The sequence below is a fragment of the Zalophus californianus genome, chromosome 9 (genome assembly GCF_009762305.2).
Source record: "Zalophus californianus isolate mZalCal1 chromosome 9, mZalCal1.pri.v2, whole genome shotgun sequence".
NCBI classification, from domain to species: Eukaryota; Metazoa; Chordata; class Mammalia; order Carnivora; family Otariidae; genus Zalophus; species Zalophus californianus.
In genome coordinates, this window is record NC_045603.1 from 124440179 (window position 1) to 124465545 (window position 25367).

At 43.9% G+C, this 25367-nt stretch overlaps 1 protein-coding gene across 1 annotated transcript; it reads right to left on the minus strand.

Annotated features, from left to right (window-relative positions):
- Positions 1–1010: 1010 nt before the first annotated feature.
- VIM (vimentin) lies at positions 1011–9042 on the minus strand. Its single transcript, XM_027593295.1, has 9 exons — positions 8271–9042; positions 7555–7615; positions 4662–4757; positions 4413–4574; positions 3761–3886; positions 3201–3421; positions 2699–2742; positions 2214–2299; positions 1011–1370 (listed from the first exon to the last, which is right to left on the minus strand). Exons 1-9 carry the CDS (start codon positions 8831–8833, stop codon positions 1329–1331), a joined length of 1401 nt encoding a protein of 466 aa, XP_027449096.1. The 5' UTR covers positions 8834–9042; the 3' UTR covers positions 1011–1328.
- Between the last annotated feature and the right edge of the window lie 16325 nt (positions 9043–25367).

A 25367-nucleotide genomic window follows, 5' to 3' on the forward strand; every position in this document is an offset into this window, starting at 1 on the left:
GGTGGGCTTTCCATTAACCACCTACCACTCCCCTCAGCAACTCAAGCGAGGCAGAAGCGAGCACCTAAAAATGATGGCAAAAGCCTACCACCTCTGTCCTGGAGGAGAGGGGGTAGTAGTTATATGGGAAATTGGGACGTCAAGAAGTCCAGGGTTTTGCCCAAAGGCGTATCCCTCAGAACACACACGCTACCAACCAGTGACAACTCTATGGCCTCTGGGCAATATCCTCCCTCCCCTATTTATCTTAACTCTATACAACCTCCAGAGGCCTGAAGGTTTTCAGGGCTTTATCACTCATTCTCACTGCTCCAGGTTTTGCAAGCTTGATGGACTTGTCCCTTCTCCGCATCTTGCTGAGGACGCCACAGCCCCTCTATCCTGCCGTTGCCCCATGTTCTAACTCCCACAGTGGACTCTGGGCTATTCCACCTGCTGCATGTGCCCCCAGAAGTTCCCTTTAGCCAAAGTCTTTAATTTTAGGAAGTGTATTTGTTAGAATTGAAATCACACAGGGGCATGGCCCCAGATGAACTCATTTTGTATAAAGACCTATCAGCATTTTTGTGTAAGTTATTCTATTCTAGGCCAGCTATTTGTAAATTTAAAGAACTTCATTGAAAAAAAGTGAAGTCAGGGCACCTGGGTGGCCCAGTCATTTGAGCATCTGCCTTCGCTCAGGTCATGATCCCAGGGTACCAGGATCGAGCCCCACAATGGGCTCCTTGCTCAGCGGGGAGCCTGCTTTTCCCTCTCCCTCTGCCTACTTGTGCTCTGTCAAATAAATAAAAAATCTTTAAAAAAAAAAAAAGTGAAGTATACCTACAATGGGCAAAGTAAGAATGATATCTGAAGCAGAAATAAGTTGAATTTATCCAGTTAACTGAAACTTGATTTTTGTGGCAAATTCACCAGTTTAGGACCAAAAAATAAAAAAAGTCACTGACACACAGATTCTCATAAAGTTTAGAGAACTGTTTCGATAGAAACAAATAAGTAACACACCAAAAGAGTTTTCCAAAGATTTATTGAAGCAGAAACAAGTTGGTCAGATACTTGTTGGAAAAAAAGCAGTTTTAATGGTATTCAAAAATACTTTTTAAAAAGTATTCTAGCACAAGTTTTCTTCGTAAACTAGATTATGTTGTAAACTTTCTCCTAAATCTTTTAAGAGTGTTGGTTCTTAAGAACTAGAGATTATTCCTACTCCAAATCTATCTTGCGCTCCTGAAAAACTGCAGAAAGGCACTTGAAAGCTGTTTCTTTAAGATACGGATTTCTTTTTTTATTCTTGCTGGTAGTATTGCTGCATCGACTCTGTGCCCTCTTTACTCAAGGTCATCGTGATGCTGAGAAGTTTCATTGATAACCTGTTAACAAAAAAATTCGAATCAAATAGAATACCTGCTGAAGATGAAATTACCCCGATAAGCATGACAAAGGAAAACCCTCCTAAGTAGGTATCATTGATGGTGAAAATAGGCAAGTTACGTTAGCTGTGCATGGCCAAGCTCACAGCTAGGAGGGACAGATACGTGTGTAAGACGCTCTTCACCTACATGCAAAAGAAGCATCCTATGGAATGTTAGCACTTAAAAAAAGAAAACTTAAAACTGTGTATGAAGGATGCTGTGATAATCCTATGCAGCAAAGTTTAAAAGCCCTGAAGACGGACTAAACTGTACAGTCAAGTGCATTTTAAGTGTATGTGCAAGGGAAGATTCCACGAAGATTGCAACAGATTTCGGCCATTTCTTTCCTGGCGTAGAGAAGTAACAAGAAACGAACTGATTATCCGGCATGTCCTTGCGCTATGTCAAAGGGCCTAAGAGTATTCAGGTGGCAGTCAGTAGGGAAGGCCGTATGTCCAGGATCAAAACATTTCTGCTATTGAGGGAGTCTCCTGAAGTAGCTCATGGAATGAGTCTAGGAAGTAACTTAAGGAAGCTGTGCGCCGATCTTAAATTAAGGAGCGTAGAAAAACAATCACTTATTTTGGACAGTGGGAAGACTGCTATGTCACCTTCATATTCAGGAGGCAAACAGTTGGCTGTGTGTCGTGCCGGGAAAAAAGGCCTATTCTCTTTTGAGGGGTCATGAGTGAAACCAAAACCTCCCCAATGAGCCAGGTATTACCTGAGATAGAGACTTATTGATTCACAAGGCTATCGATGTCCGCCTGAGATTGTGCGTTTTGACTGAAAGATACCAACCTGTCCATCTCTAGTCTCAACCGTCTTAATCAGAAGTGTCCTTTTTGAGTGAGTGTCAACCAGAGGGAGGGAATCCAGATTGGTTTCTGAATAAAGAAAAATCGCCCCAAATTAGTAAAAGTGAAATTTTAAAAAAGACAAGTAACTATTTTGCCTAAAGAATTATGATCGTTGTTCACGACTGTCGAAAGCGCTCCTCCCAAAATAATTCTCAAGACTTAAGACTTTACCAGGGCCTGGTAACGCGGTAGCATCAGGATGGACTATTTCAGTGCATACTCCAAAGGAAGAAGTCCAAGGGAGTTGAAATTTTAACTGGCAGCACAGATTGTAAGACAGTACTTGGGTCTAAAAATTATGGATGTTTTACAGGAGTTTATCTTGTATGGCATTTTCAAAAAATCATTTAGCAAATTAGTGCTTTATCATAAACGGACTGGTTACAAGCTGCTGAAATTTTTCATAAGGGGAGATCAAATGCTTACCCCTCAGGTTCAGGGAAGAAAAGTTTGGAAGAGGCAGAGCAATCCTATATAGGGATAAAGAAGAACAGTAAAATTTTTGTTAAACGACTCAAACAATAAGGAACGAATTTCCTCAACTTCTTGTTTTCATCAAATAAGAGAATGTATTCTTGTAGTTCATTAAGTGAGGGATTTGCCTCCGAAGTATTTACCTACGACTGGTCTCATTAGTACATTTAAAATCTTTTCCTTTGAGTGTTTTCTCTGAGCACTGCAGAGTGGGAAAAGTGTTGGCGCTCCCAGAGTTGTGAGTTCAAATCCCAGCTCTGCTACTGATTAACACCGATTAGGGCAAGTTACCAAATCTCCCAAACCTAAGGTTCCACATCTATAAGAAGTGGTCAGCAGCTACGTTGAAGAAATGTTCTAAAGATGAAGAGGTAACGCACGTAGGTAAAGCAAAGGGCGTAATTCCTAACAAAGGGTAGCTATTCACACACGTGCATAAGCCCTTGTGCCGCACCTGCTCTCCTCGCCTTCCAGCAGCTTCCTGTAGGTGGCAATCTCAATGTCGAGAGCCATCTTGACATTCAGCAGGTCCTGGTATTCCCGAAGGTGACGGGCCATCTCTTCCTTCATGTTCTGAATCTCATCCTGCAGGCGGCCAATAGTATCTTGGTAGTTAGCAGCTTCGACGGCGAAGTTCTCTTCCATTTCACGCATCTGGCGTTCCAGAGACTCGTTCTGCAGGAGGTAAGAGAGGCTTCCGATGTTACTTCCCAGGAAACCCCCTGCTATCCCCAGACCCACAATCTGCTCCCCTAGTGGCAAAGAGGAGGAGCAGCACTCCAACTTCAGGTGAAGGATACAAGCATCAAGCGTTAGAAGCAAGTGTGTAGGTGGTAAGCTAAAACTTTTACATCTCGAAGTGCTCTTTGAATCTATCCTGACAGCTCATTTTCTTTGGATTAAAACATAAATTTGTCTTCATTTGAAGTTTTGTTCAGATAGCACCATTAGCTTGGTCAATGTGCATGATGCAAGCGGGTTATGGTCCGTTTTTTAGTGGGGTGTGATACTCACAGTCCCTTTGAGGGCGTCCACTTCGCAGGTGAGGGACTGCACCTGTCTCCGGTACTCATTTGACTCCTGCTTCGCCTGGCGCAGAGCATCGTTGTTCCGGTTAGCAGCCTCAGAGAGGTCGGCAAACTGCCGGAAAGAAATGACAAAATGTGGACCACCCACGTGACTTGGTCCCCTAAGATTCCCTAAGATTCTCCCTTGCCTGGGAAAAGGGGAAAGCTTCAAGATGGTAGGCAAACAAATAAATACATAGCACATGATCCAAACCAAATTTTGTATCTTAAGTGCAAAGCTCCACGTCCTCCAGACTACGTCTACATTTCTGTTCTGAACAGCGAAGGAAGAGTGGCAGAATGCTGACGTTGATGTTTTCGAGTAGAAATTCGATACATTACCCTCATTCAAGGGTGGAAGTCATGGGCGTGGCACTGGGATTGCCTTGGAAGTAGGGTTCAGAAGGGAGTGGAAAGAAGGGGTGAGCGATAGGGAGGCCGTAGCAATAAATACAACTGGAATGAGAAGTTCAAGTTTAAGAAGTTCAGGCCAACTTTCTGACTGGAGCTAAAGGGTGTGCAGGGATCACAGGCAGGTACGAGCGTTTCCAGAACAAAATGCTCTGCTCTTGTTCTAGCCACACTGATTGCTTTCATACCTTGGACTTGTACCATTCCTCGGCCTCCTGAAGGTTCTTGGCAGCCACGCTTTCATACTGCTGGCGTACGTCGCGCAGGGCAGCCGTGAGGTCAGGCTTGGAAACATCCATATCGATTTGGACATGCTGGTCCTGAATCTGGGCCTGCAGCTCCTGGATTTCCTGCAGAAAGAACAGACAGAAGGTCAGCCATGCCCAGGATGGGGGCAACTCCACCCACATTCATTCACGAAACGTGGCTCCACTTGCCTCATCATGCAGTTTCTTCAAAAAGGCAATCTCTTCTTGCAAGGATTCCACTTTACGCTCAAGGTCAAGACGTGCCAAAGAAGCATTGTCAACATCCTGGTTTGGTGAAAAGAGAAAAGACAGGGCAGATGGGAGGGTGCTGAAGTCGATGGCTTATCTCCTTTATTCATTTTAAATGAACCATATGAGCTTAGTCTCTTTACTATGAAAAGGTTGTTGAGAGCTTTTATGACCTTTGAATAAGTCTATGAAGCACCCAGTATGATAATATACTATACTTTCTTCTCTTCACTAATAAATTTGAATTGTGACCCACTGTATTGTATTCAGATGGCTAATAAGCAATTTAAAAACAAGTAAATGTTAAACTGCACTCTGAATCTCCATTACACTAGTGAAGTTTTTCATTATTTTTAAAATTTCAATTCCAGTGTAACTGACATACCATATGATACTAACATATTATATTAGTTTCGGGTACACGATATAGTGATTCAGCAACACTGTACAATACTCGGTGTGCATCCCAGTGCTTGTGCTCTTAATCCCCATCTCCGATTTCACCACCCACCTCCCCTCTGGTGGCCCTCAGCCTGTTCTCTGTAGCTAAGAATCTGTTTTTTGATTTGTCTTTATCTTTGTGCATCTGTTTTGTTTCTTAAATTCCACATGAGTAAAATCATATGGTATTTGTCTTTCCCTGACTTGATTTTATTATTTTTTTAAACCTAGAAAAATCAATGTCACCGCATTTTTAAGATATCTTTTTTAGAATGTCATGAAATAACGTAATAGGGTTGACCAGATTTCATTTTGTGTATACTCGAGCACACGTAAAACAGAAATTTGTGCTTCAAAAGTTTCAGTGCATATCTGAGCTCTTCTATTCTCTATTGCAATCTTTTTGTTTTTTAAAGTGGGCTCCACGACGATGGGACTTGAACTCATGACGGAGATCAAAACCTGAGCTGAGATCAAGAGTCGGAGGCTTAACTGACTGAGCCAAATGTATCCTTAGAATGCAAAGCAAGTATGTAGCAATCTAGCAAGGCTAGATTTATACTCCAGTTCAATTTGTACTGAAACTGACTGGCAAAGATGCAGTTCAGGCACATAAGGAAAAGAAATGTAATTCTGCACTGTATTTTCTTTGCTTCCAAATCTGGTAGAATTTTCTCTTAAAACTCCCATTGCATCCTGCAAAGGTGTGTCCATCCTTTTCACTTAGCACTTTGTAAATTCAGTTACTTAGCTTGTTTCAGAATGACTGGTCAAAATGCATGTAATGAAACTATATGCAGAATCCTTGCTGCTCAAGCTCTCCTGTGTTTCCATCACTTGCAAACTGCTATGTCCCAAAGATTTTATTTCCCCTCAGGGAAATGTTATAAGAATTTTTATACCTCTTATCTTGTCAGCAATTGTATGTGGAGTACACTTGATAGCACTGAAGTCTTAAAATGTTGAGAGACCTCTCTCACCTTCATGGAAATGTGAATGAGGAATGAGTGATAATTTAAAAAAAAAAAAATCTGGCTTGGGAAAAATTCACTTTTGCTTGTTAAGCCCTAAAAAAAGATGCGGAAGATAATTACGTCCCATTGTGACATTTCTACTTCCTTGAAGAAAATATCAGGGATTTTACTGAATCCCTAAAGAGGAGATCATTGATATCAATCTTGTTTTATATTAATGCACTACGCTGCAGAAAACATTACAGATATGATGATCACAAATGCTCAGTTACTAAAATGGGCCACACATTGCAGTGCTTAACTTAATTTGGTAAATGTATTTCTGCTTCAAAATGTTATTCTGGACTACGCATCTGAGAGCTTAGATAGCCATCCCAGTAAGTGTTCAGGAGAATAAAACTATGCTAGCGGCTCTTCCTGCTTTTGAATTCCAATTTCAAACTAAAAATCCTTGAAGTCTATCTAGCTTTGGAGCAAAAAGTCCTTTACTTAAAAAATCCATTCTTGGGCCCTAGGTTCGTTCTTCATTTAAGGAGAAAGTGCTAAAGAATAAAGAAACCAAATAAAGAAAGCCCTTTCAAAATGTGAGGTATGATTGTAGCTTTAAGAACTTTTCCCATCACATACTTCACAAGTCTGGACCAGATATTAGATAACGGATGTTAGCAAATACTGTGTCCAATTAGAACTGCACTTACATCATTACATATTCAATAAGAATGTAGCCTGTTGCAAAGCTTCTCTGGGAACACAAAGACTCCTATTATTTCTGTCCAGAGCCACCACACTTGCCAGAATGTCTGTATCTACATTCCATCGTGAAGCCCGTAGAAACCATTAATACCTTTCAGCCCAGGGGACAGATGGCTCCTTTTCATCCTTATTAGATCACAAAATAGTTGTGCCTAGTGATACTACCATATAACTTTAATGCCACAGTGGAACTTGCAGGGAAGAAAAGAAACTTGCTGGCTTAAGTCCAGTTAAACTAAGTTTCTTATCCTCCAACACGTTTACGTTTCAAACTACGGGGCATAACTGTGCTTTTCGTGGCCTTGTAAAAGTTAGCCAACTTGACTTTAGTAAGCCTTAATCTACATCAAACTGTAACCGTTCAGAATCAGAATGTCAATGTGTTGCAAAAACAAAACGGAAAAAAAATGTTTCTTTGAAAAAAATCTCGAAACAAAGTAAAAAGTTAAAAGTTTTTCTGTCCTAAGGCACGGCTTCACTCATTCAAGGGTTTTCATTGGGAGAAGCTTTCATTGGAAGAACTGTGCTCTTTCTGCCACTAGGGGGCTTTGCGCAAAGACGTGAAGTTTTGCACTATCTAGACGCGGGGTAAGTAACTTTTGAGAATTGCTGCCGGTCGATCGGGTGCGGTCCGGTGGCTGCAAGCGGGAACAGAATCTACAAACCTGTCTGAAAGACTGCAGGGTGCTCTCGGCTTCCTCTCTCTGAAGCATCTCCTCTTGCAACCTGAAACAGTCGCACATTAACCAAAAGGGAACTGGGAAACCGCCAGGGGCGGGGCGGCCACACCCAACCACCACGTCGCTGCACCTCGCGACAGGAGCTGCTGCGCCACCTCCGCGGGCAGCCAAGAACTGCGGATTTTAGAACTGCTGCCCTCCGTACGTTTTAGCGGGTCCTCGGCGGCAGCGTGCAAAAGCAATCACGGTCGCCACCGGAACCTGCAAGGCGACCGCCGCCACTCCGCCCCCGAGGAAGCTCTGCAATCCCTTTGTCTCGCTTCCGCCACTTCCCTCCTCTCTTCCCTCCTCCCGCCCCATGCTGGCAGCCCGCCGGAAGCGGCCCGGAAACTTTCTAAAAGTTCGGGGAAATGGCGCTCATTGCTTGTAAGGGCCTTCGGCTGCAGACACAGTGGTAGTTTTAAGAAATCTGTAACCTGAAGTGGGGTATTTTTGGGCAACCAGTGGGGGTGGAGGGGAAATGCTAACTGCAAGGTCTGGGTTCAGGGCGGGGCTGCGCCGCCGCACCCACAGCCCCGCTCACCCGCTGTCCCCCAGGCAGCCACCACCCCAGCCACATTCCCAAGGGCGTGGCAGCTTCTCGCGGAGGCCCTGTTCCCTTCTCCCTTCCCTCCCGCAGCCCCGCGTGGGCGCCGCCTTACTTCTCCCGGAGCCGCATGATGTCCTCGGCCAGGTTGTCGCGCTCCAACTCGATGCGGACCTTGTCGTTGGTAAGGTGGTCCACCTGCCGGCGCAGCTCCCGCATCTCCTCCTCGTAGAGGTCCCCCAGGCGCGACTTGCCCTGGCCCTTGAGCTGCTCGAGCTCGGCTAGCAGGATTTTGTTCTGCTGCTCCAGGAAGCGCACCTTGTCGATGTAGTTGGCAAAACGGTCATTCAGCTCCTGCAGCTCCACTTTCTCGTTGGTGCGGGTGTTCTTGAACTCGGTGTTGATGGCGTCGGCCAGCGAGAAGTCCACCGAGTCCTGCAGCAGGCGCACGCCGGGCACACTGCTCCGCAGGCGCACGGCGGAGGAGCGCGTGGCGTACGCGCCTCCGGGGGACGAGGCATAGAGGCTGCGGCTGGTGCTGGGGCGCAACGCGCTGCCCAGGTTGTAGGTGCGGGTGGACGTGGTCACGTAGCTCCGTGTGGAGCTCGGCCGGCTCCCGGTGCCGGGGCCGCCGAACATCCTGCGGTAGGAGGACGAGGACACGGACCTGGTGGACATGGCTGCAGAGGGTGGCGGTGGGCCGGGCGGCTGCGGCGGCACGGACCGGCTCGGGGAGGACAGGCGAGCGAGGGCGCAGTGGGTGTGGGCGGTGGGAGCGCTGCTGCGTCTCTGGCGCGGGGGATCCCGAAGCGAGAGTGGCAGAGGACCGGACCCCTCCGAGGGCGCAGTTTTTATAAGCCGTTAGGAAAGAGGGTCCCCTCCCACTGCCATCCCAGCCGCACACCGCGCCAGCCAATGGGGACCGACAAGAAGAGGGGAGGGTGGGCGGGGGCGCCCTCGAGCCTTCCTCCCGGCTCCTCTGCAGCCCGGGACTGCGCACCGTCCCGTTACTTTTTGGTTGGGCTGGGACTTTCGGGGGCTTTCCTGATGATGGCCTGAGCTCTGCTCCCCACTGGGTGCTGAAAAAGGCGGGGTCGCGCGGTGGTGGGGGACCCTGCCCGGGACTGGACCAGAGGGGTCGCGGGCACCGCGCGGTAGAGTCCTGGGAGGAGGCGGGCGGGTGGGAGGGGCACTCGGCTGCAGGGCTGTGGTCGGTTAGGGGCGTGTGGGTGGGGAGCCCCGCGGGCAAGAAGCAGGAAGAGGGGGGAGTCAGGGATCCAGAGAATCGGAAGAAAGAAACAAAGAGTGCCTGAGATTGGAGCGCGAGGTGGGGGCGTGCACGGCCGGCGACGCAGAGCTGGGGCCCCGCGCAGCCTGGCGCACCGCCCACTCTGGCCCACGAATCTTTTCAACCTCTTGTCTTGGGGGGGTTCCTGTTCAGGGACCTAACGGGCTCGGTGGCTTTGGACGGCGCGAGCTTCGAGGCGGCGGCCGGGGAAAGCCCGGGGGAGAGGGGTGGGGTCACTGAGTCACAGGCAGTGAGTCACTGAGCTCTGCTGTCCTCCGGGGTTGAGGGCTTCTAGCGGTTCGGAAACCGTTAGACGAGACTGATTCCAGATTTCCCGGGCCGCGCGCGCACTGTCTTAAGTTTCACCTAACTTCGAGTCGAGCCTCCCCTTTCTTCTGTGCGGTTCGCCTGCGGAGATGCTAGAGCACCCCTGCATTCTTAAGGACTCTCCAAAGCCTGGTTTTGCTCCGAATGTGAGGACTTCCCATTAGCAAGAAACTTCGGCAGAGGCCGGATAGCTGCCGAACTCGGGTCTCCAGCATGAACGCACTCCGGGAAGGGTTTTCTTGCAAAGTTCCCTCCCATCCTTCCCTCTGGGCTCCTCTCAGTGCCCCCGCCCCCACCGCCCCCATGGAACCACACCCGACTTTTAACACGATCTGCAAGTTCTGGGTGAAAGAGGAAACCCAGCGTCCGTAGTTTCAAAATCAAATCGAGTGATCACTGGTTTTTCTGCTATAGTGGAAGTCATTAAAGGTATAATCTGTGCCAATTATAGAATTAATTAAGCGTTGCTTTAAAACCCCAATTTGATTAATGAAAGGCAATTATATAACGCAAATGACAGAATGTTTGGGGGGAAATAGATTTATGTGTTCATTTTGGTTCAGCGAGGCACATTGCAGGATTCTGGTGACTTGTCTGGGAAATGTCACAGGTCCTTTCGGCCTCTTTTCTAGAAGAATTCATGCAATTGGTCTTACAGTGAAGGAGATAAAACTATCCGCAGAACAAACACAGAGAAAACTTCTGGTCTTGAGCATCAGGGAGTGTTCAGACTCCACCACCAAAACCCATCTAGGGTAAATCACTCAACTCAAGGGCTATTGTTGCAACATTAGTAAGTGCTACACCCAAAAGGGAGATGAAGGGAGCAAAGGCAAGCCAGCCTTATTGTCATTAAGGAGCAATTTAAAAATCGTGGTTTTTTTTTTTTTTTTGAGTATTTAGAAGACCTATTGAGTACCGGATGGATTAACTCCAAAACCACTGTAAAAATCTAGAGTGAATAGTTAAGAGAAAAAAGGTAAAATCCTTCCCTCTTTTTTTTTTTTTTTGGAGTGGGGGTTACTGTGGGAGTGGTACTGGACGTTGCCTGGCATTTAAGAAAAATAGTGTAGAACCAAATGAAGGGTTTATCCTAGCTTCTTGGTGCAAGCCTCGTCTAGGCAATATTATATTTACCTCACTTCAGACAGCTCTGGCAAATGGCACTGCCAAAGTCAAGCTGCAGGGCCTTTGCTGCACAGCTCCCCTACCCTGTGTTTCCTTTCTTCTCTCCTGTGCTGGCGGGCCGTGGGGTGCTCCCAGGGAGCATTCCTGGGGCTTGATGCCCTGGCAGACTAGTTTGTGCTCCACGTTGCCATCTTGCTCCCTGAGAGCTCTTTATTCAAGCCACTGCCCGGCAAATGCCACCATTGTGAGTGTACCTGGAATTTTTAGGATGAGACAAAAAAAAAAAAAGCCATCTCCCAATGGGGAGGGAGGAAGAGAGGATGGACCCTATTCCCACCCAAAGTGCTGATCCCAGGGCAATGAAGTGGTGCTGTCAGGGGATGCTTGCTGACTAACTCACCACGGAAAGTGAGGGCAAGGCTCTGGTGTGATGTGGCAGGGTGCCCTGTTGGTGACCACAGCAAATTCCTCAGGGCTATGATGACTTCCTCTGGGATGGACTCTGGCCTTCCTCATCATCTCAGGGGTATCCCTCCTTTCTAACTCGTCCGTGGTCTGTATTGTCAGGCAGGGCTGTGGTATGTTCACTTGCTGTCTTGGGTATAACAAAACACCATGCACCGTGTGGGTTAACCAACAGACATTCATTTCCCAAAGCTCTGGAGGCAGGAAGCCCAAGATCAAGGTGCCGGCAGATTCAGTGTCAGATAAGGACCTGCTTTCTGGCATGCAGACAGTCACCTTCTCGCTGTGTCCTCAGATGGGGGAGACAGAGCTAACTGTAGTCTCTTCCTTTTCTTATAAGTACAGGAATCCCCTAATGGAGGCTCTACTGTCAACACCTCATCTAAACCTAATTACCACCCAAAGGCTCCATCTCCATATATGGAAGCATTGGAGATTAGGGTTCCAAGATAGGAATTTGGAGCTGGGGGGTGGGGTGGGACACAAACTTTCCACCCATAGCACTTGCCATACAGTGCAAACACACACACACACACACACACACACACACACACACAGAGTATCCAGGGTGTCCTTCCTCTTAGCAATGACCATAGCTAGCTGTGGACTATACAGCATAAAAAACTGGAGGTTACAAAAACACTCTTACTCATTCATGTAGAATGTGTAAGACTTTGTACAGAATTAACTTCATTCAGAGATAGATGTGCCTAGCACAGGGCCTCAGCCAATGGGCAGTGGTCATCAGCGTGGGAAATCATTATGCCTGAACTAACATCTTTGAGTGTGATCATTAATCCTGCTCTATCTGTGCCGCATGTTCTTAGTTACCTTTGAGAGTCAACAGTGTGGAGACCTAGCTTTCTCGGTTTTCCTGTTTGTTTTTTTGAGTGCCGTGAAAACCTAGCTCGGAGGTATTTTTATTTTATTTATTTATTTTTTTAAGATTTTATTTATTCATCTGAGAGAGAGAGCAGCAGGAGAAGGGGGAGGGTCAGAGGGAGAAGCAGACTCCCCACCGAGCCGGGAGCCCCGTGCGGGACTCGATCCTGGGACTCCGGGATCATGACCTGAGCGGAAGGCAGTTGCTCAACCAACTGAGCCACCCAGGCGCCCTCGGAGGTATTTTTAAATGCTGGACTGGGAAGCCGTTTCAAACACGGCATGGTGTGGGGTATGACTAGTACGGACACGGCGGTCCGACTCGTAGGCCAGGCGTAAACATGACCAAATCTAAAGTCCTAACAGGGATTTGGGAATTTGCAAGCTGTGGTGATGTCAGTTGAATGGGGTGATTTGAACTGACGGAGCAGCCAGCCATGTACAGAGGAGCTTAGCGGCCGGTGGGGGCTTTAGGAAAGCCGGTTGGCAGGAGGCCACACCAAGAGGACAGCTTCTAGCAGGACAGCCCGGATGGAATGGGAGAAATGAGAAGGTGGATAAAAGTGAGATGTGAGAAGCATGACTACACCCGAAGATGTGGTCATAAAGAGAATAATCACTCGTATCAGCAGTGCTTTAGTTTTTGTACCTATTGGATGACAGGAAGTTTGCATGCGTTTTACCGAATGCTCTCATAGCATCTTGCAAGGGGCATTTGATTGTCCATTTCACAGCGAAGGGGTCTGAGATGCTGGCTTACAGTTTACTCATCATGGTCTGATGACTAGGAGAGGAGGGAAGAAGGGGGCAAGATTTTCAGTTGAGGCTTTTCTGACTCCAAATGCACTTTTCTTTTCTCTTTGCCTTCCTTGATGATGAAATTTTGCTCACTGTCAACCAATACCATTTGCAAATATTATTTAGGGCCTACTGTGTTTCAGGAACTGCAGAGACTGGTTCATTATCGGATTATGTTGCGAAGGAACAGACTCTGAATGGAGTTTGGCAGATGCTTAGACTATCATGTTTTATGTTATTCAGAGGATGTAACAGTGACTCATAGTAGATATGGAGGGGATTTGTTTTTTTTTTTTAAGATTTTATTTATTTGGGAGAGAGAGAGAGATAGAGAGAGGTAGCCTGGATGGAGAGAGAGAGCACACAGGCGGGGGGGGGAGGGGCAGAAGGGAAGAGAGAAACAGTTTCCCCACTGAGCAGGGAGCTGGATGCAGGGCTCCATCCCAGGACTCCAGGATCATGACCTGAGCCGAAGGCAGATGCTTAGCCAGCTGAGCCACCCAGGTGCCCAGGAGTTTGGTTTTCACTTGCTCCCTAAATTGTTCCTTGGAGAGTTAAACCTTTCACCTAGATTTCTTTCCGTCTCTTCAGAGGCATCATCTCCAAAATTGGGTGTAGTTCGTCTCACACCCTAAAACCCACCAACCCCAGGGGCTTCCCCTCCCAACTTCCCTGTCTGTTCAGGGCAACCAGCACACTACCAAGATGACAAACCTTCATCACCATGGCCACTCCTTCCTCTTCGGTCACTCAGATCCAGGGGCCGTCCTGGATCATTGTCTCCTGTGTCCACTCCTCAGAGCCACAACCTCTTTTTCTTAATGACCACATTCTTAAGACTTCCCCGAAGATCCAAAGCAAATCCCTCATTGCTTCATTAGGATGTAAGCTCCATAAAAAGAGAAAGAATGTTAAGGTCCATGAGGGCAGGGATTTTTTTTTTTTCTTTTTTGTTCACTGTCCTATCCTCAATGTGCCTAGAGAAGCCTGGCACATTTCTTGAATGTATAGATTGATGCATGAATAATTCATAGAAGAAGGAAGGAAGGAGAGAAAAAGGGAGGGAGGAGGCGAATATTTCTAGCGCCATTATGTGCGAGCCTTGTGCTAGTCCCTTTAGGGGTGACTGCATTTAATCTCTTCAGGGCATTACGATCCACAAGTTGCATTCACTGACTCAAAATATGTTTATTGCATATTTACCATGTGCCAGGCACTCCGCTAGACTCTGTGGGCGGGGGGAGTGAACAAGGCGTGTGCTCTTGGAATATAGACTTGAGTTGTATGTGCACATACGTGATTCAGAGGGACAATACTCCGGTAAAGGAACAAACAAAGGAATCATAATTTGTAAGAAAGATGGTGAAGGAAACAGAAGTTTTGCTGCAAAAGAGGTTGAGGCTCATGACACTCAAACATGGCCTTTGAAAGCCAGGCCAAGCATGCCCAACCATCCCTCCTGCTGCTCCTCACCAGACCACAGTTTCAGGGGGGCCCTAAGTTTCTCTCTGTTCGGTGAAGAATCCATATTTTCCCGCACTCAGGTCTTTTCTCATATTCCGTTCAGCAGATAGGTATCCTCATTTTCTGCACCGGCCTGCAATGCTTGTTAGTTTAGGTAAGTAAGAAAGTGTTCATGCCTCCCGGGAGCTCCCAGCCTTGTAAAAGGATCAGGAACCACAGAAAGTGCTGTACTACAGGGTGGAATGTGGTGAGTGCTCCGACGGAGATATGAATGAAATACTAGTGCGTTTAGATGGAAAATGATCCATAGCCACTTGGGGGAGACCAGAAAATATATTTAGAAAAGGTGGTACTCGAGGCTTGGGGACACTTTTTATAGCTTATCGTGGTAGAGAAAGAAGGTTTGAAACTGATGGAAGAGTCTGAGCAAAAATCACATAGATGGCAGGGTTCTGGGGGGCATTTGGGGCTAGCAGGAATCCCAGTATGGCTGGACTGTGGAGCAGCGCTAGGGGAGAAGGGGGAGCGGATGCTAATATGGGGCCATGCGTTGGAGGGCGAAATGCCAGGGAGAGGAGTTTATAAGTAATGTGGTGGGCAGTGGGATTTCACTGTCATTTGTGACTGGGAGAAAGACATGTTTGTGGCTGTGCCTTAGGAAGACTGTTCTGGCATTTTGTGGGGGATGAATTGAGGAGACCGATTTGAGGGCTATTTGCAGTAGATCAGGTGAATGGAGGGGTGGGGGTCCAGTGATAGCACAGAGGGATGATTGTTACAGGCCATGAAGTTAGAAGACAAGCAAGTCAAAGTGCTCAAAGCTTTCTGGATAGGAACTGAGAGAATGGAGGTGGTGTACATAGAAGAAAAATTTTTAGGTGGGAAATTAATTTGGGGTGAAAGAGATTCATTCAAATCCTCCTACCTGGAAGTATCTTCCCTTCTGTAGTCTATATACAGTGAAACCTCATAAGGTGGGTGAGGTATAAGCTGGATCATGCAGTTCTGCCTTTTATGGCACTTCTCCAGAATGTTCACATGAATTAATATCAACAGCCTTGTGATGGTCTGGTTTCCATAGCTGGTGTAAACTTGGGGACTTCTGCAGTATCTTCTAGAACAGTTTCTAAAGTTCAGAGAAAATGCTTAAAGATGAATTCCTGGAAATCTCTTTGAATCTTTTTGGGGGAAATAAAAGCAGATCATAGTTCCCTGTAGAACTATTTATTATTTATAATTTCATCTACGTCTAATGTACAGTCTATGACAGAGGAAAGAGAAGGTGGTCAGTATGTAGGAGGGAAAAGGAGATGTTCATCAACATATGGAGGGAAAACCTAGTGCAAAAAATTTCAAGTTGATGTCAGACAGATGTGAAGCTAAATTTTCAGTATTGGTTTACTGGATGCAAAACACAAAACGAAACCAGCCCAGTTATAAAAACCAGACCTTATTTGAAAGTGACCTAAATGATACTGTCAGAGTTTAGTTATTGGCCAAGTGAGATTACTACAAGAAAATAAGCTCGTGGCCTCTAATGTTGTTTTTACCATGTTTCAGGATAGAGAAGGTCATGCCACTGTAAGAAAATTTGCCCAAGGGCATTGACATCCTGGAAATTGACTCTGCCTATCTTGAGGAGGTCCCCTAGTTCCTGAGTGGTGGAAGTTTTTTTCAGGAGATATTTTGGTAATGGGCCTAATGATAATAACTGTTTAATAGCACAGTTTTCTTTTAAAGAACTGAAGAAATTTTTTTAAAATTCTGATTTTTCTTTATGGTGACCTGTAAAGTTGGAATGGAAATATACTGATTATATATATATATAGCCATAATGTCTTTCCTGTATATTTGGGACAAATAAAAGAACTCTATCCTACTTACCTCCAAACTGATTAAAGAATTAACTGATCTTTCAAAAAAAAATGTGGAGATGTTTTAGCTCTGGCATATCATGTTCGTTTAGCCAGTGAAAATGAGTTTCTTCACAACCTTGGATGTTACATTTAGTTTTGGATATGTTTGATAAACTCAGTGTTTAAAATATACCCCATCAAACTTTGGTCTCGTGTATGCTGACAAAGATCATTATGATGTGTAGAGGTTAGAAATGAAAATCAAAAGACAAAGTATCAGAAAAATAATAAGTGTATAAGTCAAAGTGACCCTAAATGCAAATGGAAGGAAATATAAGATGGCATAATGATAAAACTATGCAAGGCAAAAGATTGAGAAAATTCATTACAATTATGAGAAATAACTAGGAAAGACCATTTTGAGGTACTGTAGCAGAATAAAGGGATTGGCAGCACTCTGTAGTTCTCCTGCAGTGATTTCTAAAATACTGAGTAAGGTTTTGTATTTCTCATTAGCTAAGTCCTAGAAATATGCCCTCTAATGTGACTCATATGGATATATGGAGTAACTACAAAAATATTATGGAACTTGAGCTTAATATAGATGAAATATGTTTTCTCCATATCATAAACTGTGAAAAATTGTTCTGATACAGTGCTGTAATGCATTCATCTGGCATCTCCAGAACTTTAGGAGTTTAGACATGTGTGACTTGCATGTCAGGATCAAGGTTTTCATTTTGCTGACTCTGGGTTGGTTTTCACAGTCCGTGATTTGTGAGCTCTAAACAATGATAATGGTAACCAGGCATACCATGATATCATGACTAAAACTGGACTCTGGCCCAGATGGGAAACCTAATGGTAAGCATAATGAGACCTTGCATGTATTGAGTGCCTACTGTATGCCACGTATGAACCTATTTGCCACAAATTAACTTATTTAATACTCACAACAGCCCTATTATACATACGAAGAAACTGAGACACAGAGAAGTTAAGTAACTTACTCAAGCTCACACAGCCAGGACGTGGCAGACCTGGGATTTGAATCCAGGACTTCTGGCTCCACACTCGAAACTTCACTGTACAGTGATACCTCACATGTTGTGGTATTTTTGTGCCACTGTTGGTGACATCCCCAAGTCTCTTTGGCATTCTTATCATGGTATCTATCTATATCTTTGGACTTTTTTTTTCCTCTCCCTGTTCTGATGCAGCAACAGGACCCTTTTTTGATTCAGAGAATATGGTGCCCTTAATGAATCATCAAGATGTCCATGACAATTTCAGGGGTTTTCTATAAAGATCTTCCTTCCTTCCTTCCTTCCTTCCTTTCTTTCTTTCTTTCTTTCTTTCTTTCTTTCTTTCTTTCTTTCTTTCTTTCTTTCTTTCTTTCTTTCTTTCTTTCTTTCTTTCTTTCTTTCTTTCTTTCTTTCTTTTTCTTTCTTTCTTTCTTTCCTTCCTTCTTTCTTTCTTTCTTTCTTTCTTCTTTCTTTCTTTTATCTCATTTCTGAATTCTGACTCAACCCACCAGAATGATTTGATAGTGATGGTGTGTGACTTACACCAATTACACGAATGAAAATCCTCAACCGCATTCGCTGGTGGAAAAGAAATAAACTAACATTTTTGGAATGCATAGCCTCTGTAAGTAAGAACATCTTCTACTCATTCTCTATTAGTTTGAATTTTAGAGAGATTCATTAATGTTCAGGGTACTAACAGTGCATGGGCCAAAACTAATGGGAGAGTTCTGTGATATGAGAGATACAGTGAATCACATGACAGCCAGGATTCTCAAGGCCAAACTAAACAATGTTACTGAGAATACATACATGTTTACTACCCAGTTAAAACATTTCTTGTGCACTAATCATCTCATTGCTTTGTGTATCAGATTTTTCCAAGTAATGCTCATCAACACCGGCTCTGTTTTAAAACAGAGCCTCCTTAAAGCACTGCACACGTATACAAGGGTGAGACAACAAATATCACAGTCCCATTATAGATCTGAGGGGGAAAAGAAGGCACAAAAGTGTTAAAGAGCCTGATGAAATCCTAAATTAGTAGTGGCCCAGTTCCTTAGTAGATTGGATTATTCGGGAGAGAAACAGTGACCCTCTTCAGTCAGTGTATTTTGAGTTGTAGTGTGCACCAGGCTCCCGGTGGTGTCCTAAGAACGCAGAAATGAATAAGCACCTTCCTTGCACTCAGAGGGCACCTAATCTACTTCTCTCTTCTCTGCTAAATCTTTTTGTCTCTGATCTTGCATGATCCTGCTGCCACATTGTGATCTAGTTCAGTAGTTTCATAATGCCCCCTTCTCTCACTGGCTAAAGTCGTAGTGCCTTGGTGACTTTTACCCTGAAATCCATGGAAATGTGAAGTTTACTGTTTTGCTCTCCCTGATAAAATATAGCATAATAACTAGTTGCTGGGTTACTGCATAAAACACAGGCCCCAAATGTAGCCAGGAAGAGCAGTTAGCAATTAAGTAAAGGAAATGACTAGTGGGTTTGAAACTCAACACACGGCCCATGTACTTCTTAGCATAGAAAGGCATCTGAGTTACTTAGGCAACTTTTATCACTAAGGAAGTAGTTTTGGTGACTCATGCTCATCCAGAATGACTTCTTTCAAGATCTGTGTATTTGATGACTTTACCATTAAGCTTCTGTTTTCCTTTTTCTTTGGACTGGGACAGAAAAAAGCTACCTTTGGATGGCACGGGTTTATTACTTAGTAGCATATTATTCACTGGCTGCCCCATGTTTTGAAATTTAATGGACTCGTGGTGATCAGAGTAAAAGGTCAGTAGTTCTTGCCCTGCATTGCTATATTAAATGTAGAACTAAGATTATTTTTTAAGCAGAAGTGTTATGTCTTATATTAACAATGTTTCTTGTCAGTTACTTTTTGTTATTTAATGTAACAATACTGCCATTGGAAATACTGGTCACATTAAAGGACTTTATACCATAACCTAAAATGCCTTAGTTTTCCCCCAAGGAGATGAAAAATGGAATTAAAATTGTCCATGGAGAGCTGTCTGGAGGTGATAATTACAAAAATAAAGGAACCAGAAGGGAACTCCGCTGCCGGCTTCTCTCTTCAGATTATCTGTCTACCTGCTTGCTGTTCTAATAGTATTTACTGACAACTGATATTTTTCTGTGTTAAAAAATAGTAGAGAAGTTGTAGGAGAAGTGAGTTAATTCAAAGAGTGATAGGCCGTTAATGTGTTTGGAGAATTATGGAAGGACTTACTACTGACAAAGAAAACTGGGAGCCAAGCCCAAGTGTTTGGGCTCTTGGGGTTGGTTACAGAGGCTCTGGGTTCGCCTGGTAACCTTCTCGATACCAGTGTTTAGTGTGGCCAGCATAGGGCTCACCCCGGATTGTCTTTATATCTTTTGTTCTAACTCCAGAAATTGTGCCGTAAGTCTCAAAAATGTAGCTGTTTTCATTTTGCTTTTAATTTGGCCCTTTTCTGTTTTTAATTTTGTGGCTGGAAAAGCTTGAAAAAGGCAATGAGTCATGACAACCATTTCTTTTTCTTCCAGATAGAAACCTTCAGTCTGAGGCCAGGGCACGGAGCACCATTTATGCGATTCATGAGCCTTAGCAGCCGAGCCCTTTTCTTTGGGCCCCCTTTAAGGGAACATGGGAGAAGGGGCTAGTCCAGTGGTTCTCAAAGTGTGGTACCCAGACCGGCAACATCAGCATAACCTGGTGTTTGTTGGCGACACTAACCTCAGACTGACTGAGTCAGAACCCACCATTCTGGTTTTTAATAAGACTTCCAGATGATTCCAAGGAGTGCTGAAGTCTGAGAACCACAAATTGTTAGTATCTGTGGCCATGAAGAGTATGAAAAATATACTGGTTGGAGAGTGGGGATGTTTATGAGTCTGTTGATGAGGAAATGAAGAATAGATAGAAAAGAATGTTTTAACTTTAGAATTCAAAAAATAAAAAGTCTGGAACTTAATGAGGAGGATTGATTGCTTGCAAGAACCCAGAGAAGGGCAATCCGGATGAGTGGGGTACTGTGAACTATATTGGCATGGTTCTGAAATTCTCGAATAATCTCTTGCGAGAAAAGGCATGTCTTTCCATAGGAGGACATACATTCAACTCAGGTTTGTAAAATCCTTTAAGACTCTCATGTTCCATTGGCTTCACCAACTCATTTGCATCTTGAGGCCCCTGTTTCTGCATCTGAAAACCATCTGCGTTGTTACTTGCCACAAATGGTCTCATCAGAATGAAGTCAGAGATTCAGGATATGTAAGAGGATTTGTGAAGTGATTTGATTACTGAAAAATGTGAAGCGTAAGGAGGAAAAATAATATCGATATTGACAGTAAAGAGGGGCTTAGAAGGTGATACAGAAGTGGGTGGCGATTTCAACTTCCCTTTGACGCATACCGCCTTTAGTCCCGGCTCTGTCGTGTATTAGTTTTTGATGTTAAGTAAATCACAGTTTTTCAGAGCTTTTCACCTTAGTTTCCTCAACAAAAATATAGCATCAATGATACCTACTCAGAGGACTGTTGTGAGAAAAAAAATTAGATTAAAATATAAAAATGCAGCTTGTAAAGGTCAAACATTACACATTTTAGATATTGTTGTTAGGATTGTTGTTATTTTATGTCTGGGCTGAGGAAGCTTTGTGATTGTTGTCATAATGACATCCAGGAGTTTGGAATAAATGTGTACATCAGCAGATTTTATGATTACAAAAAATAGCTATGTTTGCTTTTCTACTAATTCTCCTCCAGTGGAATGTTTTCATTTTCCCGTGAAATGAGGGAGATCCACATATGTTTTATTAAAGAAAGCAAGCCTGATATTTTCTATCCTTTGAACCGAGAGACTACATTTCACTCATTCTTTCAGGGAAAGATGACAGATTGGGGAGTCAGGCTACCTGGGTAAATTCCCAAGTTCTGCATAAACCTCAGTTTCCTTGTATATAAAAAGGAGGTGTTAATCATACAGAGCTGTATGAAGGTGAAGTGAGAAATGAATATAAAATACATAGTAGAGGGGCACAGGGTAAGCACCCAGTAATGTGGGTTGTTATTAAACTATAGCATGAAGTGGGGCAATGCGTCTGAAAAGTCAAGGGCAGGAGAAAATAAGAAGACAAGGGGACAGCTTATGAAATGGCTGTCTTTGCAAATGAAATTTTGCAATGAAAATTCAAGCAGGTCCTATGGCTTTCCTGGTGACTCTTACTAAATTAAACAATGTTGTTTCTAATAGAGAAAATTAATCATAGTGATTTATAATCTGCATGTCTACCTAATAATCAAAATTTCAATCTTGCTTTAAAGTTACACGTCTTCCCTCTCCAGGCCTGAGAGTGCTGGATGCAAGGGAATAGGAGTACTAGATTTCTCTTTACTAAGTGCTTCTCCCCCTTTCCCATCTTGCTAACTAAGGTCTCTTGCTGCTTCAGGATTAGGTCTCATTGAGGAGAGGTGAGGGAGATAAGAAAGTTCTTTCTTGACATGTACTGTTGGTGATTTAGTTTACACGTCTCCATTTGGCATGTGTCTAAAACTGGCCCTTTTTCTAACAGGTGCTTCTTTGGGGACTTCTCATCATTGGGATGGCTCTTTCAACGTGTCTTTAACATGCAGAGGTGCATTCATATTTAGTCTTCCACAGTCCCTAGAAGTCATTCAGAAGTATACTCTTTGCTTCTTTTTTTATATATACTTTTTAAAATTATTTGACAGAGGGAGACACAGCGAGAGAGGGAACACAAGCAGGGGGAGAGGGAGAGGGAGAAGCGGCCTTCCCGCGGAGCAGGGAGCCCGATGCGGGGCTCGATCCCAGGACCCTGGGATCATGACCCGAGCCGAAGGCAGACGCTGAACGACTGAGCCACCCAGGCGCCCCATACTCTTTGCTTCTTTTTTGCTGTGGTAATTTCTTTCCAGGGGCTCATCCTCTCCACAAGATCTAAAAACAGCGAGCTCTCCCTTATATGGTTCAGATCTGGTCCAAGGGACTTTACTTTCTAGAACTCAGAGGCTAGAGGATGGGTACAGTTGTAAACTCCCAGGGTGGTCCTTTGAAGCTTTTTGTGTTGGGCCTGAGGTGACTAGCAAACAGCTCCACAGACCTTCTGGGGAAAAGGTCAATCCACACAGCATGCTGACAACTTTCTCCAAAAACTTCCTCTTCTGGGCGCCTGGGTGGCTCAGTTGGTTAAGTGTCCAACTCTTGGTTTCCGCTCAGGTCATGATCTTAGGGTCATGAGATCAAGCCCTCCATTGGGCTCCCCCCTCAGCGGGGAGTCTGCTTCCTCTCTCCCTTATTCCCCACCCCATGCTCGTGCATGTGTGTTCTGTTTCTTCCCCTCCCTAAAATAAAATAAATCTTAAAAAAAAAAAAAACTTTCCTCTTCAATAATCTCTAACTCATTTATACCCTCAACATGGATAGAGAGATGGTTGTAAAAGTTATGTAACACTTTCTGGAGCCCTTCCTTTGAAAACTTTGCATTATAGTGTTGTATTTCACTTCAGAATGTGGTTTCTATTGTGTGCTGCATGAGCTGAAACTTGTATTTTAACTCCTATTAAAGGAAAGAGGAAAGGATCATTTTGGGGATGCCCTGACTTGGGGATGCCCTGACTTCTTAGACCACCACCCCCAAGCTGTTGTTGCTGCCAAGGAGAAAATGGGTTTGTCCATGCATGAGGGTCAATGGTTTGACCCTCATGAGTGCCCAAATCACAGAGTAAAGCTTTCAGTGTGAGCGAGTGTTTTTTCAGATGTTCATATTTAATCATTTCCTCATAGGCAGCTTTTGTTTTTTAAAGTGACTAACTTGCATTATTTGTGACTTACATTATCAGTCTTGGGGCTGACTTATGTTATTGTTTTGGGAGCTAAAATGTGTTTAAAAATGGTGTTCAGATGAAGTTGGAAAACTGTTAACTTTTACCAGTTGTAATCTGATCCTAAACTCCCACTTGTATTTAAATAAACTTGTCTTGAGACAAATTAAATATGTTATGTATTGTGTTTAAATTTTTTAAATTATCGTTATCATATTTGCATTTCAGGCATAACATTTTCTAATGTGAAATCTCACATGTGGGTGCATGTGTATAAGTTGTTGCAGCTCTGAACTCAGGCCCAAAATGTCTGTGATTGCCTTGTGGTAGTTCTGGAGGTAGGTATCTAAGTACACTACGAATATGGGCTTGGACTTGAAATGTCCTGTAAGCCTCTTTTTTTGGCGTTTTTGTAGATATTAGATACTATTGTGAAAATTACATGGACCTCTGAAAAATTGCTGGGAATTTGAAAATTGGGTATGTTAGGTATATTTGTCTAATAACTTAATATCAATTTGGTTATATTTTTTAAAGATTTTATTTATTTATTTGAGAGAGAGGGAGAGAGTGAGCCCAAGAGGGGGAGGGTCAGAGGGAGAAGCAGACTCCCCACTGAGCAGGGAGCCCAATGTGGGTGGGACTCGATCCCAGGACTCCAGGATCATGACCTGAGCTGAAGGCAGTCGTCCAACCAACTGAGCCACCCAGGTGCCCTTGGTTATTTTTTTCAACTATGCTTGATTGGCATGGTGGAGTTAGGGTAGTGAAACCTTGAGATAATGACTAAATGCCCATCTATGCATCCATCCACCCAAGGGGGGCTTCTAAAATATTAGAATTTTGTACTACAATTGCCCATGGTTAAAAATAAGTCATCATCATAATAAAACATTGGCACTAATCTGAATTAAAAAAAAAAAAACAAGGTCTGTATTTTGGTTCCTAATTGTGAAAAACGAGAGGAATATTTTACTTTTTACTCTTGAAATACTTTCTATTTGATGACTTTTAAAATAAATACATGGGAACAATAAGGTATGAGGCAAGCCAGGTGCCTTATACCTTAGTGTTCTTTTCTTTCCTCTACTCTCATTTTGTCTTCCCTGTTCTCCTTGTCTCTTTCTTTCTTTTTCTTTCCAGATAGCTGGGGATGTGCTCAGAGGAGATGATGATACTTGGAAAGATGACCTGAACCTGTAAACTTTGAGCCAATTAAGGAAAGAAAGAAAGAGACTTCTAAATTTTGTGCAACACTGTAATTTAAACAGGATTTAGTGTGGCAACAGGCTGCATGGTGTATCAAAGTGGATGCAAAGATGGTAAACTGGAAGGAGGTCTGGAAAGGAGGGAAATGAGCAATGAGCTCTACTTCAGACAAAGCAAAGAGTGTGTGTGTGTGTGTGTTTGTGTGTGTGTGTGTGTGTGTGTGTGTGTGTTATCAAGGTTTAAAAAGGCTTTATTAAATCTGAGGCATCAAGGGGTACCTGGCTGGCTCCATCAGAAGAGCCTGCAACTCTTGACCTTGGGTTCAAGCCCCACCTTGGGCGTCGAGCTTATTTAAAAAAATAACGCAAAAATAAATTGGAAGCAAAAAAGAAAGGAAGCATCAAGATGAACTTGAACTTTAAAAAGCTCCCTTCTAAAGCTGAAAGAGTCTAGACTGCCCCTGGTATCACTCTTTCTAAAGCTAGTTCTGTGGAATATCTAATGTTCTGTTACTCTTACAATAAAAGAAGGTGGGAGGGGTAACTGGTACCAAATCAGGGACAAATATCCAAATGAGCTTAGAACTGGAAGGAATAGCCAAGAAATGTTTGCAAAAGAAGAGGAATTCTGGAGGTTCCTAGTAGGTGTGAAAATGTATTACAAGTTCCAGTATTTGCCTATGTGGTTCGCCAGCAGGAAGAGCAGACATACCCCAAGAAGGGCTAGCCGCCATGGGGATGATGCTACCTTAGAATATACTGTGTGAACGAGGAAGTATTCCCTTCCACTGTGGAAGGGAATCTAGGTATTTATGGAAAAGTTGGGTTTAAAACCTCACCTTGCATAACATATCAAAATAGATTTAAAAAATGAAATATAAAGGAAGAGAATAACATACAGGTGAATTTAGCTCATTTTTTTTTCTAAGTATA

What these genes read in the sequence shown, in the direction of transcription:
- VIM (XM_027593295.1), bottom strand. Translation starts at nt 8,833, where the DNA reads ATGTCCACCAGGTCCGTGTCCTCGTCCTCCTACCGCAGGATGTTCGGC. An exon ending in TGAAGAAACTGCATGATGAG is followed by an intron (nt 4,575 to 4,661) that starts GCAAGTGGAGCC and finishes TTCTTTCTGCAG; the next exon opens with GAAATCCAGGAGCTGCAGGC. An exon ending in TTGAGACTAGAGATGGACAG is followed by an intron (nt 1,371 to 2,213) that starts GTTGGTATCTTT and finishes TTTTGTTAACAG; the next exon opens with GTTATCAATGAAACTTCTCA.